Source organism: Momordica charantia (genome assembly GCF_013281855.1).
Source record: "Momordica charantia cultivar OHB3-1 chromosome 5 unlocalized genomic scaffold, Mcharantia_2.0 BLBB01000005.1, whole genome shotgun sequence".
NCBI lineage: Eukaryota > Viridiplantae > Streptophyta > Magnoliopsida > Cucurbitales > Cucurbitaceae > Momordica > Momordica charantia.
Window position 1 is genome coordinate 3,195,426 of NW_028275163.1, and position 18,227 is coordinate 3,213,652.

At 36.7% G+C, this 18,227-nt stretch overlaps 3 protein-coding genes and 1 pseudogene across 6 annotated transcripts; 2 read left to right on the forward strand and 2 right to left on the reverse strand.

Annotated features, from left to right (window-relative positions):
- The first annotated feature begins 444 nt into the window (after nucleotides 1-444).
- LOC111016245 (Acid phosphatase/vanadium-dependent haloperoxidase-related protein) lies at nucleotides 445-2,558 on the forward strand. The gene is made up of 2 exons (XM_022291557.2): nucleotides 445-1,512; nucleotides 2,268-2,558. Exons 1-2 carry the CDS (start codon nucleotides 841-843, stop codon nucleotides 2,427-2,429), a joined length of 834 nt encoding a protein of 277 aa, XP_022147249.1. The 5' UTR covers nucleotides 445-840; the 3' UTR covers nucleotides 2,430-2,558.
- Nucleotides 2,559-2,820: 262 nt separating this feature from the next.
- Nucleotides 2,821-5,224, forward strand: LOC111016305 (calcineurin B-like protein 7). Of its 4 annotated transcripts, none has more exons than XM_022291640.2 (8): nucleotides 3,068-3,504; nucleotides 3,680-3,777; nucleotides 3,855-3,914; nucleotides 3,998-4,106; nucleotides 4,186-4,241; nucleotides 4,343-4,423; nucleotides 4,505-4,617; nucleotides 4,811-5,224. In XM_022291640.2, the coding sequence occupies exons 1-8, from the start codon at nucleotides 3,420-3,422 to the stop codon at nucleotides 4,875-4,877; spliced, it is 669 nt and encodes a 222-aa protein (XP_022147332.1). In that variant the 5' UTR covers nucleotides 3,068-3,419; the 3' UTR covers nucleotides 4,878-5,224. The 4 variants fall into 4 exon arrangements, with proteins under 4 accessions (XP_087979871.1, XP_022147332.1, XP_022147333.1 ...); XM_022291641.2 differs by having other exon boundaries at nucleotides 3,080-3,504; nucleotides 4,186-4,238; XM_022291644.2 differs by having other exon boundaries at nucleotides 3,095-3,504; nucleotides 3,695-3,777; nucleotides 4,186-4,238.
- On the reverse strand, nucleotides 5,166-9,979 carry LOC111016304 (uncharacterized). The gene is made up of 5 exons (XM_022291639.2): nucleotides 7,577-9,979; nucleotides 6,856-7,484; nucleotides 6,503-6,712; nucleotides 5,759-5,976; nucleotides 5,166-5,656 (listed from the first exon to the last, which is right to left on the reverse strand). Exons 1-5 carry the CDS (start codon nucleotides 9,891-9,893, stop codon nucleotides 5,608-5,610), a joined length of 3,423 nt encoding a protein of 1,140 aa, XP_022147331.1. The 5' UTR covers nucleotides 9,894-9,979; the 3' UTR covers nucleotides 5,166-5,607.
- A 2,072-nt stretch (nucleotides 9,980-12,051) lies between these two features.
- On the reverse strand, nucleotides 12,052-13,730 carry LOC148211158 (aspartyl protease family protein 2 pseudogene; annotated as a pseudogene).
- Nucleotides 13,731-18,227: the final 4,497 nt, after the last annotated feature.

An 18,227-nucleotide genomic window follows, 5' to 3' on the forward strand; every position in this document is an offset into this window, starting at 1 on the left:
TTTTGATCCCTATAAATTTATAAAGTGAGTATCTTGGTCTCTTGACAAAAATTTAATACAAGTTTTATACACAACATAAACCCTTTAATATAAAGTTATTGAAATGTTATTGTTACATTTCAATAAATATATTGAATACAATATCACGTTGAAATTGTGAAAAAATAAAATGAGAAAACAGAGAACAAAATAAAAAATTTAAAATTACTTTAAAATTAAAATAAAGTAAAGTTAAAAGTGATGAAAATGGTATTTTAACCAAAAATCAAAATAACATCTTTTAGCATGAAAAGGAAAAAAGAAAAAAACCCGAGTATAGCTCAATGGTAATTGACATATACCTCAACTACGAGGCTGTGAATTTGATCCCCACCTCCCTGTTGTATTAGTTGTATTAAAAGAGAGAGATGGATAATGGAATTAGAAGGGGCATATACTTGCGAATTGGAATGAAATTTGAGAAGGATATCGATTACCGCCGCATATTCCTTTGCCAAACTGGTGATTGATCACTGATCCTGCTACCCATCCATGGCGTTTTGCTGAAGCCTACTTCTCCGCCACTTAATTTTAGGGTTCTTTTTTTCTTCCCAAAACGATTTTGAAATTTTCCAATTATGAAAGTTCTTCCGATTTGCAAAAATTCAATCTTTTTCTAGACTACAGTATCCTGTCCAAGTTTCCACCGTTTAATTTTAACTTATATAGAGAGCGAAAGACAATTTTAGACGATTCTCCACTCCAGAGTTCCAAAAATCCAAGCGCTTCGAACTCGCCAGAATTCTCTGCTCCGTCTCCTCCTGAAATGCTCATTGAACTCACAAATCAGAATCCCTTCTTATGGAAACTGTTAGTTTAGGACTTATATCGAGTCCCTTCGTCTTCAACGCCTCCCCCCGACCCATCACGGCTCTCTCCACCAACTTCTTCTCTTTTGGGTTTATTCAATCAAACAAGTTCCGAAGATTTCCCCATTATTTGTCTTGTAACACTCGTCCAACTACTAGAAACCAGAAATCCGACGGCGGTGATCGGAGTTTTCGTTCGAATCCCTTCTGGGCGTTGGCTCCAGTTTTGCAAAGTATCAAAGGCGTCGTCCAAATTGCTTCGGAGAGATTCGTGGATGATGGGTTTAATGGAAATTACTTACAGAGCGGGAGTTTCGGGATTGCTTTGTTGAGCATAACCGCGACCGCGAAGCACCGGATAAGTCCGTTCGTTGCTACGTTGGCGACGAATCCGACGTTTATTTCGGGATTGTTCGCGTGGTTCTTCGCGCAGTCGATGAAGGTTTTGTTGAACTTTTTCGTGGAAAGAAAATGGGATTTGAAAATAATGTTCGCTTGTGGTGGGATGCCTTCGTCTCACTCTGCATTATGCACGGCTTTGACGACTTCGGTGGCTCTTTGCCACGGCGTTGCGGACTCTCTTTTTCCAGTCTGCTTGGGGTTTAGTCTTATTGTCATGTATGATGCAATTGGTGTTCGTCGACATGCCGGAATGCAAGCTGAGGTACTGAACTTCCACTACCCTGCATACCTGCAAAATTTCCATGGAATCTGCTTTCTGAAAATCTTCGTGTTTACAGTTTTCTGTAGTAGTTGCTAAGTTTATTGAGGGGTTTTCATCAAATTTTCATCACCCAGATTGAGACCTTAGAATTTGTGGGTTACTCTGTTCTGCTGCCAGTGTTTGGTCTGAGTATTTGTGTTCTAGCTAGATTAGGGATGGACCCTCCATCTGTTTGTGGAAAAGTCTGCGTTTGCTGCCAATCCATGGAGATGCCTATTGGAATATCCATGGGGGAACTTTTGCATTTTATGGGCTTCAGTATGTCTTTCTCTGGCTCATCTATGGTTCCTGCTTGGAGTTCTGTTTGCTGTTGAGCCGCTGGTTTTATGCTTGGTATCCATTGTAGTCTTTCCACGACTTTTTTTGGGCTCAGTTGGATTTTGATTATTGAGGAAGCAAAGTCCTAGACTCTTGGTTCTGTAGTCAAGGAGGCATACTATACATTTAGATGTCAGTCTTTCAAAGTCAAATATTTAGATGGTTATTTCATGAAATCGATCTAGGAACTCCCGGTGATTAAAACGATTCGACTGTTGGTATGTGCCGTTACTGGACTGGCTTAATGCATATGTTGCATCTTCTTTGAGGCTTATCATTTGTAAACAAAGGCATCTTTTGTGCTGCATCTGATGTAACTCGTGTCTTTGTAAATAAGGTTATTTGTACTGAAATATTTGGCGAATGGGTGAATGCAGGTTCTTAATCTTATCGTTGAGGACTTGTTTCAAGGACATCCCATCAGCAAAAGGAAGCTGAAAGAGCTGCTGGGCCACACGCCATCGCAAGTCCTTGCCGGTGCTCTGCTCGGGTTTGCGGTTGCTTGGTTCTGTTGTCAGGGTTGCTTGATCCCATGTTGAACTTGTTTACTTCCACAACCTGTGATTGAATTTCACCTTGTTCACTTTGGAAATGGCCCCCTTTGTTTTGCACTATAATGTACAAGTAGTATTGAGAAGTAAATTACGCAAGAAGAAGATTACTCACAACCTGAAGGCTTTCTTCTTTCTTTGTTCATACTAGAGAGCAGAGACAAGTGCCGAGTCATTCATCTCAATCAAAGCAAAACAGAGCAGGTTTTTTGACAGCCAATAGAGTGCTTGTGCCATGCCCAGAATCACTTTTCACTCTGGTTTTAGATAAAGTGCTTATGAAAAAACTCAAAAGCACACCAAACAAACAGCTCAGATAAATCATTTATAGTATTTTTGGCTCAAGTAGTTGATGAAGCATTTCGAAAAGATACTTTAAAGAATATAGCATCAATCATAAAAATGGTTTGTCATATAACATTTTTTACCAAAGTTTTTTTAATCAAAATATAGTTGGTTAAAATCGCTTTAAAGAAGTCATTAAGTATATTCAATATCAATAAAATACCCATCTTTAAGTTTAAAGTATATTACCATGCCAATCTAATGTCAATCATTAGTGACGAGATTCACCAAATATGTGTGTGTGTATTACTTTTATCTCTGTTTTTACATTCTACTATTTTTATATTTGGATTTAGCCTTTAACAAAGCTATGTATGCAATAAATAATTCAATATTACATTTATTTATGAATCATGGACTAGGGACGTGTGTCAAATTTAAACATAACTCAACTAAGTTAAGATATATATCTTTTGTTCTCGGGTTTCGAACGCTAACTATAAAAAGAACACCCATTAACGAAAAAATCCAGAGTGGGTGTAAGGTCAACGCCGTGTGATTCAGTTGGTTGGGATGTGGATGAATAAAAACCCATGTCTGGTTGCTTCACAAGTCAACAACAATGGCGGTGAAGCATATGAAATGGAAATGAGGTTAAAATCTTCCCTTCCATTGATTCCATAATTTAACGCAATGGGTTGCAAAATCTCAAGACAAGTTCCATCGGAACCAACTCCTTCCTTTAATCATCGCTCTGCTCTTGCTTCTGATACGCCTTGTGAGTCTTTAATCTTCATCTCCTCTCTTCCGAATGCTACAATCTCCCTGTGATTCTAGGGGAATGTAAAAAATATTGAATGCTTTTCGGAAAATTTCATCTGTCTGTTTCTTCTTCTACTAATTTGATTGTTGTGAGACTCTGTTGAGGTAAAACAATGGAATAAGGAACTCAGTTTCATGCTTGGCAGTTTCAGAGAATGAGATTGATTCTTTGCATAAGCTCTTTCAGAAGCTGAGCGATTCTGTGATCAAAGATGGGCTAATACACAAGGTATCTCTTCATAGTCCTCCATCTTCACTGTGATCATGATTTGGTTTCATACTTACTTATTTTCATCTAATTACAAGGAAGAACTTCAGCTTGCACTTTTCAAGAACGTCAATAAGAGGAACCTCTTTTTGGACAGGGTATGTGATGTTTGTCCTAGTTCTTTAACCTTTGAGCACTGTTCTTTCTATTTTTTACGCTTTAAGTCACGTTTGTTTTACAGGTTTTTGATCTGTTTGATGCTAACAAAAACGGACGTATTGGGTTCGGAGAATTTGTTAGGACACTGAGCATCTTTCACCCGAACACTCCAAAGGCAGTCAAGATTGCACGTAAGATGGATATGATGATAGATTATTCCTTGTTGTATGGTTTCTTAAGAGTTGAAATTGATTGAATATGAATTCTCAGATGCATTTAAGCTGTATGATCTGAGGCACACTGGCTTCATTGAGCGTGAAGAGGTGGTAAACCCTTTTACAGATGTCTGACTGAAACCAAAGAATTAATGGATAATACAAGTAAATATGATATAGGAAGTTTGTTCTTTTTTCCTTTTCCATGACAGCTGAGAGAGATGGTGTTAGCTCTTCTGTCTGAATCCGATCTAGTTTTGCCCGACGATGTAGTCGAAATGATCGTCGACAAGGTAACAATGAGCCTACGATCTGTTTTGCTACTTTATGTTCCCAAAACTTCAGTTTGCCTGTACTTGCTGCTCTGTTTGCAGACTTTTACTGAAGCAGATGCAAAGGGTGATGGAAAGATTGATTTGGAAGAGTGGAAAGAATATGTAGCACAGAATCCTTCTCTACTAAAGCATATGACTCTTCCATATTTGATGTACGTTTCATGTATTTCCTCTAGTTATTTACTCCTTTGCCCCCTTCTTCAAGAGGGAATTTTGGACCATGCCTGCAATATTTATCTTCTCTTGTGATACTTGTGTTATTTGTATAGGAGGTTCTATATGTTTCTAATGACATCATTATTATCAATGGCAAAGATCATAAATATAAGCTTTATTTCCTTACAGGGACATGACACTAGCATTTCCTAGCTTTGTGAACACTGGAGTGAGCAGCTCTGATCTTAAGGCTTGATCTACAAAGATCCTCAAAATCTTTTGGTGTGACATGTGATGGCTGAAGCAGTTTGGAATAATAGTACAAACCGGCCAGTTTACGTACCTCTGCTCGAACGGTCCTGCAATTTGAATTTCCTTCCTGAGCGCATCTAATTCGTCAGTCAGTTTTTTGGTGAAGAAGATACTTGCTCCATTAGAAGTTCCATGGATGGGACTTACCACTTCAGCTAGCTTCTGGAGGGGGCACAAAATGGCTCTCAGCTTCACATCTGGTAGCATATTGTGTATTTGTAAATAAAAAATCTTAGTCAAGGAACTATCAGATAATCTACAGATTGTAATATATAATAAGTTACAGCTGCATATTCACAAATACTAAAAAAATAATCAGTTCTGCAGTAGATAAAGAATAGCTCAGATATCAGCTCTGAGAAAATAGAACGCGAGGTTATTGCTTGCAGTGGCTTAGGTTCACCAAAGAAGGTTGGTTTGCAACTGCGAGTGAGACCTCCATGGCCCCCTTTGAATTGTGAGCTTGGATATTAGATTGAAACAATGGCATCAGTTATCCATGCTAAGTCAGGCGTGAAACAAGCTGAAACATAACAACTTTCACTAGATGATCGAGGCTCAGGAGAGTTTTCTATTCCAAATGCGGCTCGGAATCACCAATCCAACTCTCCGTCGTTGTACATTTGAGTCAATCAGCAGGAATGTGCAACTTATATTCAATTCATGACTTCCGGTCATTTTTTCTTAAGTTTCTTCAACTTTCGTTTTCGTTTTGACCGTTCTCTGGAGAGAAAATGAACAATCAAGAAGAGTTAATTTCCCAAGTAGAAAGCCAAGTCAAATAAACCATTTGAAATATCATATATATCAAGGTTCAGAAGGTACCTCCTTGTGGGTGTTTTGCTCAAACCAAATACACCCTTCATCAAAGAGCTAATATCCACAGAACGCTCCTTCATGATCTTATCATGGTATATTTTACTGCCGATTTCAGTGATTTGTTCCTCCACTTCTTCCAGTGTTTGGTCCACGTTGAGCTGAAGCTCCCCTTTTCTAATAACTGTAACACCAAACCCATTTGCTTTGGCTTCCCGGAACGCATCCTAGTGAATTTTTTAACAAGAGAGAGAGACAGGTTTATGCCAGTAAAATTGATAACATATCTGGACACAGAAACAAAAACTAGATGAAACATAGGGACTACATGAAAACAAAAGGAAAGAAAAACCACATACAAATTACGAGAAGAAGCCATAGTTGGTGATCTCAAAAAGAGATTAATCAAACAAAAGGATTGTTTGTGCATACAGTAACTTGAATTCAGCAATGATTTAATTACCACGACCTCCAATTTGTATAAATTCACATTGATTGGAGAAATCCCAGGTTCAGTAAGTTCCAAAAAAGGATGTTGGTTGAATCAAAAGAAGCTTATTAGATTATTACGTTTATCCATCAGATGAATAAAGGGAAAGAAGCACAGTCAATGCCAAATGTGTCCTGATTCAGTGGGGTGCATATAGACACTTACCAGTTAGTCAAATGTTCCAGTGAAATGCACAACTTCCAACACATAAAATTTACAGGAGTATCAGAATGCTAGAAACTAGAATGTAAGTAATTCCATACCTTAGGCGGACGTGCAACAATAAAAGCATTGCCAGTCCCCAACATTTCCATATGAGATTGAAGGATATAGCAAAAGTTCTTGCAATCACCAGCATCCTCAAAAGCAATAACATGGCATGGCTTTGGCTCAAGTTCAAGATCTGCCGCCATTTCCAAGGAATAGAATCCTATTCCCTGCTCCCCATCTTGCACCGTGTACAGTTCAATGCACTGTAAAGTTAAATGAAATGTTCAAATCACCATATTTTTCACAGTGGGCAAGTGAAAATTTAAGTGAGACAATGTTCCAAAAGCATTTGTAAATCATAATTTTTGTGCTCAGAATATCAGAATCCTAGAACAATCATACTCACAAGTACATGGCGAAGATCTAACCACCACAAATAATCTTCTTCTTTTTCTTCTGCATACTCACTGTACTTGGTTACTACAGCTTGGGGTCCAAACATTTCCATCTCTCTTTTGAGCTTGTTCAATTTCTTTTCCATGAATTTTTTATTCCTCTCAGGCAACTTGTCCATTAAATCAGCAGCTTCTTGCACATCTTTCTCAGTAATCCACCGATCTAAATCTTTACCAATATCCTTCATAACAGATTTGACTTCTGGATCTGTCTCTGCATTATAAGATTCCAGGAATCCGTGGGACCATTTCTTCGTGTGTTGCCAAAATTCCTTCCCTGATTTTTTACCACGTCTAATGGATCCATCACTACCTTCTATAATTGTCATAGAATCTTTCAGTTCTTGATCATGATTTGTCATCTTTGCATCATCGATCTCTTCTATGCTATCGTTGGGATTAGATTCTGTTGATTTCAAAGGGCTGTTCTGTTCCTCTTTATGTGGCATGCCAACTTTCCCATTAAAAATTGCCTTTCTTTGCTCCAGGAAGTCATCGAAGAAATCGGGACTCTTTTCAAAAGGATGACCCTTCCAACGTGGAATGATTTTTTCAGGAGGATCGTACAGACTGATGCCATCTAGAGAAAAGAAAAAAGGAGGGGGGGATTCATCATTATATGGTCTAAGGCTTATCAGGACAAAATAAACTATTAAAGATAAAGAGAGATACCTGCTCCGTAGTCAAGATTTTCAATGTTGGAGTGGAGCCACTCATGCAACTTCAACAGCTTTTCATTCTCTCTCTCAACTTTCTTCTCAAGACCATTGAAGAATGTAAGCTTGTCCTCAGGATTCATCGAATAAAATGGATCCCGGTTAGCTAATTCATTTTCTCTAACCTTAAAAACAATTTCTTTCAGGTTATCATCCTTCATCCACTCGAGCTCCTCGTCATTGTCATTTTCATACTGAAGTTGTGCTAATGTAGAATCTGCATCAAAATTCTGGTCACCTTTCTCTCTAGCAACCATAAAATTATCCCTAAAGCCAACTCCAATCTTCTTAACGACAGCCTCGACTTCATCAAAATTTTCTTCTATCCAGCTCTTGGTTTCTCCATGGGGCAGGGTTTCTGTAACACTACCATTGCCTTCATGATTCAAGGACTTGTGGAGCTTTTGACTGCCACCTACCAAGTGTTCTTCCACAGAACTTTTAGAGTGGCCATCCTTGACTGAGATGGAACTTTTATCACTACGTGCAGAATGAAAATTGTCACTAATAAAGGATGAAGAATCTGGTGGCCTAAATGGAAAGGAAGATTTGAGAAGTACGTCTTTTGAGTATGCTTCCTTGTTTGTCACATTTTCTAATCCATTATCATTTGGAAGTCCTGGAGCAGCTGCCAATCCAGTTCTGCACGGGATTTTCTCATCGGGCTTTTGTTTTCGACGTTTTTCAGAAAGATACTCCCTAGCTTCCTTCACTGTTCGTATGATCTTTGGTTTCTTTTGTTCTGAATCTGCCTTCAATTCTTGGGTGTCACGGTTAGTATCAGATTGCGTTGCATCCATAATTCCAAAAGAAATCTTACAATCTTTAACATTTAGTGCGGTGCCATTGCCATTATGTGGCACTCCCACGCTTAAAGTGCTAGATACATGCAAATCACTGGTCTCTACGGGAGCTACACTGTTAAGCAGCCCACTCTCAACATTTTGGAAGACATGCTTTTCTGGTCTTAAAACATCAGATGAAGAACAGGCACCTTCATCTGTATGTTCACTAATGTGATTGGGCAATTTCCCATTCACCGATGAGAGGTTGTTTACATCAGAGAAAGACAAGGCGTCTTCTCTCGCCTCAATTTCCCGTGCATCACGGGCCATCTCTCTTATTTCCTGAATTTTGTTACTCAAATCCGCAACATTTGCATTCATAGTGCCAGTAGACTCTCCTAAAAGTAGTTTGGTAGCTGATGCTTTTGATTTTTCTTTTGCTATAGTACGCATAAGTTCTTGCTTATCTAACCTGGGCGTTTCAAATGACACATTGGGTGGCTCTTCACGTACTTGAATGATTTCAACTCTACCATTCTCCATTACCTCTTTCTCCTTTCTAAATTTGATCTTTCTCCTCATCATTTCTTTCTCCAATTCGGTATATTCAACGTCCTCCTTTTTGAAAGCGAACATCTTCTTCAAAGAAAAAAGTAAGAGAAAACTACATAGAACTATGCCCCCAGCTCTAGAAAACTTGGTAAAAACCTGGGGCCTAAAATTTAAACTTAAACCCTGAGCAGCCTTTAGGAAACTAGATTCGCCATCACCTTGAATTACGAACTTAGCGACTGAACTATTCCTTGGAAGCACATTTTTCCCACTCTCCATCTCTCTTGCAATCATTTTCGCAGCCGAGATTTTATTATTCAATCCACTAGGGTCGTCCGAATCCACTCGCTCAACTTGGCTTCTCGACAAAATCTCGTCCTCGTTAATGGAAACCCATTTGACATTCCCATTCGAGTCCTGAAATACCGTAAATATAGGACCAGAACCAATCCCCCAAAACTCGATATCTTTCTTATATTGATCAACCCAGTTCTCCAATCTATTCCACAAAACAGATTCACCTAAACGTTTTGCTTTCGTTTCAACAATCGAATCACTAACATCACCACCAGCATGACCAGAAACCTCACCATGATCAGTAATTCGTTCGGGGAATTGAAAATCAGAATTCGAATTGTCGGGAATGGGAATTCGGTGTACCTGTTGCTCCTGGGTGAGTTTCTTCCTCAGCGAGTTGCTGCGCCTGGTCGGACGAGAAAAGTTAGCAAAAACGATCAAGTTCCTTCTGCATCTTGGAAGATTAAAATACGGAGATGATGATGATGATGGGTATCCATAAATTTTGGAGCTGGGGGCTTGATTTCTGAATTGGCTTCTCCTATTCCGAAATTGAATGGAAGATCTGGAAGAAAATACTGAAACGCCATAACTATTTAGCGGAAAGCGAGAAGAGGAGATGGGATAAAGAAAGTCCATGAGTGAAGTGAAGATTCATAAGAAACGAAGCGTAATGAACAGAGCGGGAGGTTGAGCTGCTCAGGAATTAGCTAAAACCCCTGAATCGGAATCACCGGATCAGCAAGATCACACGGCAGGTCCCTAGACGACGTCGTTTACCTCCTAATATTTTTTTTTACTTTTATATATGAGTAATTAATTTAGTAAAATTTAATATCTTTTACAAAATTAGTGCTTCAAAATAATAAATAATCTAATCAATTATTCTTCTCTAAATTTCAACTTTAAAATATTGATTTTATATATTATTTAACATTTAGGTAAAATTCTTTTTTTTTAATCATATTGGATGTATTCACATCCCTGCCGCAATTTAGGGCGAGGAAAGGACGAAGAAGATATCTCAATCCTGTTCCGCACTATTGTCATCCCGTTACCCCTTTCTTAGTACTATTATGGTCAATTTTTCAAAAGAATAAAAAAAAAATACTTGAAGATTTAGTTTATCTTATTACTACTAATGAAAAAACAAAAATGATCGGGAGTGAAATATGGTCGTTGACACAGCGTAGATTTGAATTTTGATTTTGTATGTTCTGTGCAGTGGATGAAATCTCGGTCTCTATCCTCTAATTATTTCTTTCGAGAGATTTGTTTTTGAACTTGGATCAAAGTCTAACGAGCTTCGTACGTCTTCAAATCTCTATTTATAGAGTTTCTCCAACAAGTTTTAATGGTCATTGGACAAATGTCTTTTAAAATATTTATAAATCTAGATTTTCAAGATTTAAATAAGTTTTTTTCCACAAATTGCCCTCAATAAATGTCAATATTTTAAAACTTAGTCTTTGTGAGAATTTATGGTCATTTAATTCAAATAATTACATTAATAATTAATGATCACATTTTAATAAATAATTAGACAAGTATAGCCACTAATCAACTCACTTATTCTTGCATAATTTTTTGATAATTCTTAATTTTCCGACATATATTATTTTTTTAAGATTTAAAGTTTAAGATTTAGGGTCTAGGATCCACGTTAAAGGAGTTTTGGATTTTATTTTTTTTATTAAAAAGAGAAATTGTGTCTAATGGTTTAGAGTCTAAGATTTAGGATTTAAAGTTAAGAATATGGGTATATTGATAATTTTCATATGGACTGTCATAAACTGGCCTCCATTTTGATAAATCTATAAATATTAAAATTTGTAGACATTTATTTAATTAGGTGCCAAAAAAGTCTAGTTGTGTTATTATCCAATTTTTGTATCACCCAAACCAAATATCCAATCCACTGTTCCAATGAAAGATATATGTTATTATTTAAAAATGGTCACTTTTTTTCTCCAAATACATGTAAATTTACTATTTTCCACAAATTTAATCCATAACGACAAGACCACATTTATAATTGATCCAAAATTTATACTTATACAATATATTTTAGAGCAAAATAGCATTGCTCCAAATGGATCATGAAATCTTAAATATATTAGTTTTTAGTATTGCATAACCACAACTATAAATCATTCTCATCAATTAACAACCATATATTTTTCATTTATTAGTGATAATATAATGGTCACACGAACATAATTCAATGGGTTAAGATATTACTAATCTAGTTGAATCGAATAAAATTAAATATTAATAAAAAGATGGAGGCATATATATCTACAAATTTAAAATTAAAATATTAATAACCTTTTTTTATAACTCCAAGATTCATATTAAAAAAAAAAAAAAAAACCTCCCATGTGAACTTATTGCAAGTGGTGTAGCTCAATCCAATGTCACTTTGTCCATTGAAATTGCCTTTCATAATATCTCCTTTCAAATTGCTTTCAAACTTATGGCCTAAGAAAAGAATGTTGGTTTTCTTTATTCACATTCATGTCTTTTCTTCCCACCTTCCTCACAACCATTTTACTTCTCTACCTAATACAATATATTTCAAATTTTAAAAGCATATTAAAATTACGAATACTTTAGGGAAACAAAAACATTGTCACACATAAATTAAATTTTTTTGTTAACTTTACATATAATTGAACATCAATAAATATGTACCGTGTAATTCAATACGATAACTTTGTTCTTAATAAATTAATATATAAAATTACCGACACAAAAAAAGATAGAAAATAAAAGGGAAAGAGAGAGAGACCTGGGATGAGCAGCAAATAAGTGAAATAGAATAAGCTTTAAACGACACCGTTCGAGTCTATGCACTCCTTTTTCTTCCGCGTTTTGGCCTACAGCTAATGGTTTTCTTTTTTATTTTCACATGTCGGGAAAAAGAAAAAAGGGTTTTCGAGGAAACGGCGGCGGCGGAGGAATTTTCCGACCACAGTGTTCCGTCCGTCCGTCCGTCCGTCGAAATCAGGCGCATCCACGTGGAGAGAACCCGACCCGAGAACCCGCCAAATCGTAGACGACCCGAAATCCTTGCTGCTGGATGTTCCCGATGATCGACAGGCCGCTGGTTGTGCCGGCGAAGGCGAAGCAGAACCGACCGCTGCCGTCCACGGGGATCAGATAATTGGACGCCGGCAACGACACGTCAGCGCCTCTGAAATGCAACACCACCGTCGGAACCTTCACCGTCGTCTTCCCCGACAGGTCGTAGCAAGTATCGAAGAGAGAAAATTCGGGCGCTGATTTCAAACTCGAAGCTCCGGCACGGAAGGCGTCGCGCAGAGCAATGTACGCCGGTCGGTTCAATCGAGTCACAGATGTACCGCAATCGATGATGACACCGCCGTTGCCGGTCGGGTCGAGCTTGAAATGTGAAGCGGAGATGCCGGAGACGGGGGTCCCTCCGACGCTGATCCCCAACAGTTCGACGTAGTAAAAGGTGTCCAGCCTAGGGTTTGAGAGAAGAGGAGTGAACCGGGCGGTTCGAGAGACGGCGGAGTCGCCGAAGACGACGGAGGAGGGTTTGGAGGAGGCGGACCTATCCACCAAGCAGTAAGAGAACTTCTGGTTGAAACTCCGTCCAGTTTGCGACGGAAACGATAACCCTCCCCGGCCGAGACCTAAAAGCCCCGCCGCACCGACGAACAAGCCCTCATTATCGTGGCCACAGCCGAGGGCGACGCGATCCACTTTGGTCCGACGGAAGGTTAGGGTTTCGGTGACGAATTCCCCGGTGGTATAGGAACCGTCGCCGTAAGAAACCTGGTAGAGGCACGTCTGGCGCTGGTTGCATCCGGGAGATTCGAGGCGGCTGCACAACGGCGTCCGGCAACGGACCTTGGCGAAGGATCCGGATTTGGCCGGGTTGAAAACTGGGTCGGTCTGGGAGTAGCAACTCTTGCAGGGGGCGCACTGGAGCCAGACGATGTCGCTGCCGGTGTCGAGCACCATATAGACATACTTGGGCGGCGTGCCGACGCCGATGCGCGTGAAGTACTCGCCGCTGCCCTGAGCGAGTCCCGAGATCACCGAGCTACTGAAGCCGGTCCCACTCACTTGGCTCAGATTCCGAGCGCCACCGAGTGAACTCAGTTTCTGGACTCGGATGGCGTCTCTCTGAAGCCTGGTGTGGAAGAGCTCCTCCGGCGTGCTGTTGAGAGACAGAGCGTCCAAATGGTGAAGCTGCAACGTGAAGCCGGTCTCCGATTCGCTGAAGGAGTTGGAATCGGCGTCGGATTCCGGCCATGAGAGGGCCGGTGAGGTGGGAAGAGGGCGGGGAACTAGGGTTTGGAAATCGGAGAGAGCGGCGGAGAGAGAGAGAAGAGCGAGAAGGGAGAAGATAAAGGGAAATGCAGTGTGTTTTGCCTCCATTTTAGAGAGAGAGAGAGAGGTACATGTTCATGTTCATTGTTCATGTTGTGCAGATGTGAGAGAGTATAAATAAAGAACAAAGGTATAGGGAATTAAAGTGAAAGCTGATTTTTTTGGGAGTGGAGTTATCAATTTTTCCAATTGTTTAATATTTATTGCATATTTCATGATACCATACAATTTCTTTTTCAAATTACATAATTTGAATTTTTAAATTTTGGAGGGGATTCGAACCTCCAACTTTCTTTCGTGGAAAAAATATATCTTAAGGTGAGTGTTTGGAGATCAATCTAACTGGTTGTGTCCTATTTGGAGATCAATCTAACTGGTTGGTTCCAAATAGGACACGAAAGGATAATGAACAAAGAAGGATGAGACATTGGTGAGGTGTTAGCCCGTTGCACTCTGATATTGTAGTTGGAATTCGAGTTTAGAATTTATCAGAGTAGAGAGGAATGAAGTGAGATCGAGTCCTTTTAAGGTTGGGACGCTAGTCTACATTCGTGCGGGTTCAACTTCTTGGAAGTGCCAGCCTAATTGTAGGCTCGTGTGGTAGTTGGGAGGCTAGTATACAAGAGTCGGATCTCCTCATTTGCCATTCTCTTGGCAAGATCGGCTCTAACGATCGAGCTGCCAATGTACCTATCACGAGTGCCGCCAGGTGGGGTGACAATGAGTCATGCTTCCAAGCTCAGCACAAACTTGGGTTGGGCTCGCTCCTCTAAATCAGGTGCAAACGGATTCCATCTTTAGGTCGGACACATTCTCGATTTTATTCCCCAACATCTTATATGTTGGGATTGGCGATTAATCATATTCTTTTAACTTTAGAACAATATGTATATCAAACATGTTAATGTTCAAATTTTAGTTATAACTCCGTTGTTAAGATATGTTTTCTTGTTCAAGATTGTAATAGGGGAGTATCTCACTCTCATCTGCATTATCTACATTGTGTCAACTAGTAAGAAACTAACAGTAATCATAAATTGAGATCATTTAAAGATATAATTGAAATTTTTTGAAGTTTATGAATTAAATAGATCTATTATTCCAATGAGAGAACAGATATATAATTAAACTTTATTCTATTAATAAATTAAACTTTTATTTTAGAACTTAGTATTTTTTTTATAAATAACTCCTAACTGAACTATCAATTAAGATACCGAAAAAATTTTAAATTTGAACCTAATTCATTTAGGTCCATCATAATCAATAAATCGTAATGAAAACTTTGATTTGATGGAGTTTACCAAATTATAAGAATGTAATCAAATGGTGGGACTCACTTCAAACTTTTTAATCTAATTCCATTACACTCCTACAACCTCATCAATCTTATTCTCATTTCTTATTCCGTGGACCCCACATATATATTATAATTAATGTACAACTTTTATCCTTTCTCTCTCATCTATGAATTAGATCATATAATTTTCAATTAGTTTTTTTAAACTTTTATAATTTCTTCTCTATTTATACTCCAATTTTTATTAGTGGATGTAATTTTATTATATAATATTAATATTAATTAATATCAATAAATTTTTTAAATAGATATTATTACTTTTAAATATTAGAATAATAAAACTTAATAATATGTTTTATTAAAATTTGGTTGTTATAATCAAAAATATTTTATTTGATATAATTTTATTTTAATTATTCATTAGGTATTAATATTAGATAAATTGTTATAATAAAAAATATTTACTATCAATTATATAGTAATAAATTAAATTAAAATGTATTATTATTGTAATTTAAAAAGATTAGTACAATAATATATTTATAATTGGCTAAAAAAGATAAAGGAATATATTAGTAATTGTCATATATCTAATTCCAATTTCGATTTCAAAACAGCGTTAAATCTTCAATCTCTCAACAAAAAAAAATGAAAATCTTAATAAATTTTTACGAAAAATAAAAAAGTGATGGGGAGAGGTGGGGTGGGGCCACAATTGAAAATGGGGAGAGATATCCATTATTGGGGGAAGTGCTGAGTAGTTGGAGGTGAAGTGACGAAAATGCCCTTGAGGGGTTTTTCCAATTTACAATATAGCCCATCACTCTATCTATACCTTTTGTTGTTGAAAGTTAAAAGTTGGTATTGTATTTATTGTTTTAATCAATGTCTACATAATTCAACAACTCATATCCCATAGACCCAAATTTACCTTTTTTATTATAAACTATAAATGATGTAAAAGAGATAAGGCAAACCCAAAAAAAAAAGGTACCTTTACAAGGAAAAAAAACCATTTATGCAATTTTGGCACTTGAATAGAGGTGTACGAGTTCTATAAGAAATATACATACGAAGTCATTTCTTTGAGAGGTAATTTATATTTAAAAATAAAAAAATTTCTTTCGAGTTTCAACTCATTTTTTAAAGAATTTTTTCTTCCAAAAACTAAGAATAAAGTTCAACACTAAACAACATCGGCCCAAAAGCTAAAATAACGTATGCTACAATTGTCTTCAAGTTCTTCATTACATTCACGAGAACTATATGGTTAAAGTTAACCAACCTTAATTTAGAAGTTGGGAATGAGCAATGAGGTGATGCAATTTTACCACTACCTACAGTCATTGGACTTCAAAGTATGGAAGTAGGGGATGAATTTCCAAGAGAAAAAAGTGAAAATATTACTTGGAAATTTTGCATCACTTACTTTTAAATCATACTTTTAAGTTTTTAACCACATAGAGAGGTTCAAGTGGAATATGCTTGTATATCTTATCTCACTTCTTCAACCACTTGAGACATTTTTGGTGGGGAGATCACCATAATCAAATTCCATTTATTAAAAAAAAAAAGGAGTAAACAAAAATTAAAGTCGATACAAACATACGAAATTGTCGTAGAAGTAGTGTAGATTGTTGTAATCGACTTTAAAATAAATTAAGGATGTCTTACATCAATCATGACAAATTCATCTTAAAACTTATATTTGTTTAATCAAAAAATATATTTTTTTTTATAGATGTTAATAGTCGCTATATTTTATATAAAATGCCACTAACTTCTTTACCATTTACCTCTTATAATTAGATTCAATTTTCTTTTTTGTCATTGCTCATTTCTCATCATAAGTAGTTTCTCTCTTATCTCGAGAGAACAATAAAGAAGTCAAGAAGTCATGAGGAGAGAGAATGATAGGTCTCTCTCTCTTTTTATCAATTCCCATTGTTCATAAAAAAAATAGTCCTCTCTTGACAAGAAAACAAGAAGAAAAGGGAGCAAAATCTTGCACAGATTAAGGGCATGTGATCCCCAAAAGTTAGGTTGGTGAATTGTGTTCACCACTGTGCAAGCAATAAAGAAGTCAAACTACTGCCCAACAAGACATTAATGAGCAGGTTTGAGAAGTAATGTTAACCTTCTCCTTTCTAGTTTTGTTTAGAAACATAAATGTTTACAACTCTTTCTCGTATCTCATTTTTATAAATATTTATAAAGTTTTGAAACAACACAATCAAATTTCTTGTTTTTTATTCTCTAGTTTCTTCAAAAACATAAATAAAATATTTCTTTTTGAGAAAAATATATTTTTAGTCAGGTTTGGGGTAGGTGTCAATTTAGTTCCTGAAGTTTCAAAATGAACACTTTTAGTTCATGAGATTTGGAGTAGGTGTCAGTTTGAGATTTTTGGTAATTAATTGGTGATTGAAATTTTTTAATTTGCTTTTCAATTTGGTCCCTAACCAGTCACTTGTTAATTACCAAGTCATTTTTTCGCTAAGTCAACTAATGGTCAAATAATACTGAAGGACCGTTTAGAACAACTTTTCAAATTTTAGGGACCAAAAGTGTTTATTTTAAAACTTTAAGGACCAAATTGACACCTACCTCAAATCTCAAGGACCAAAAGTGTTCATTTTGAAATTTGAATAACCAAATTGACACCTACCCAAACTGACCAAAAATGTATTTTTCCTTTTTTTTAATCATTATTGACTTATAAAATGCTTAATAAATATTAAAAAGTAAATATAATATAAAATTTTTAATTTTTAATTCATAAACTTTACTTTTTTTTTTTATATATATTTCAATTTTGGAAACATACAAGAGATAGCTATCAAACATGTTTCTATTTTTTTTCAATTAAAAAAACAAGAACAAGAAACAATCAACGAATACAATTCTATTTTTATTTATTAAAAATGAGAAACAAGGAATAAAGAAATTACCAAACGGGTTCTATAACAACAGATGACCTAGAAACCTTACTCAAAAGGTCATCTAATATAATATGAGTTTGGGAAACCCTAAGATACCCATGACTTAATTCATTCGATATAAAGCTCAAATTGCAGCAGATGGATTCACGCCATCCTTGGCGTTGTCTTCATGTATTAAAACATTTCTCTATCCTCTCAATTCTCATAAATACATCCAACACAACCTGCACACTAAATTCCCAGAAAATACTTTACTTTTTTTTTTCTTCTAAATCTTCTCATCTATAAAATTACAACAAAACTTCCCTCTATGGCCCTTTATCACTTTAAATACAAAGTGGGCTGTTCATATAATTTTAATTAAGA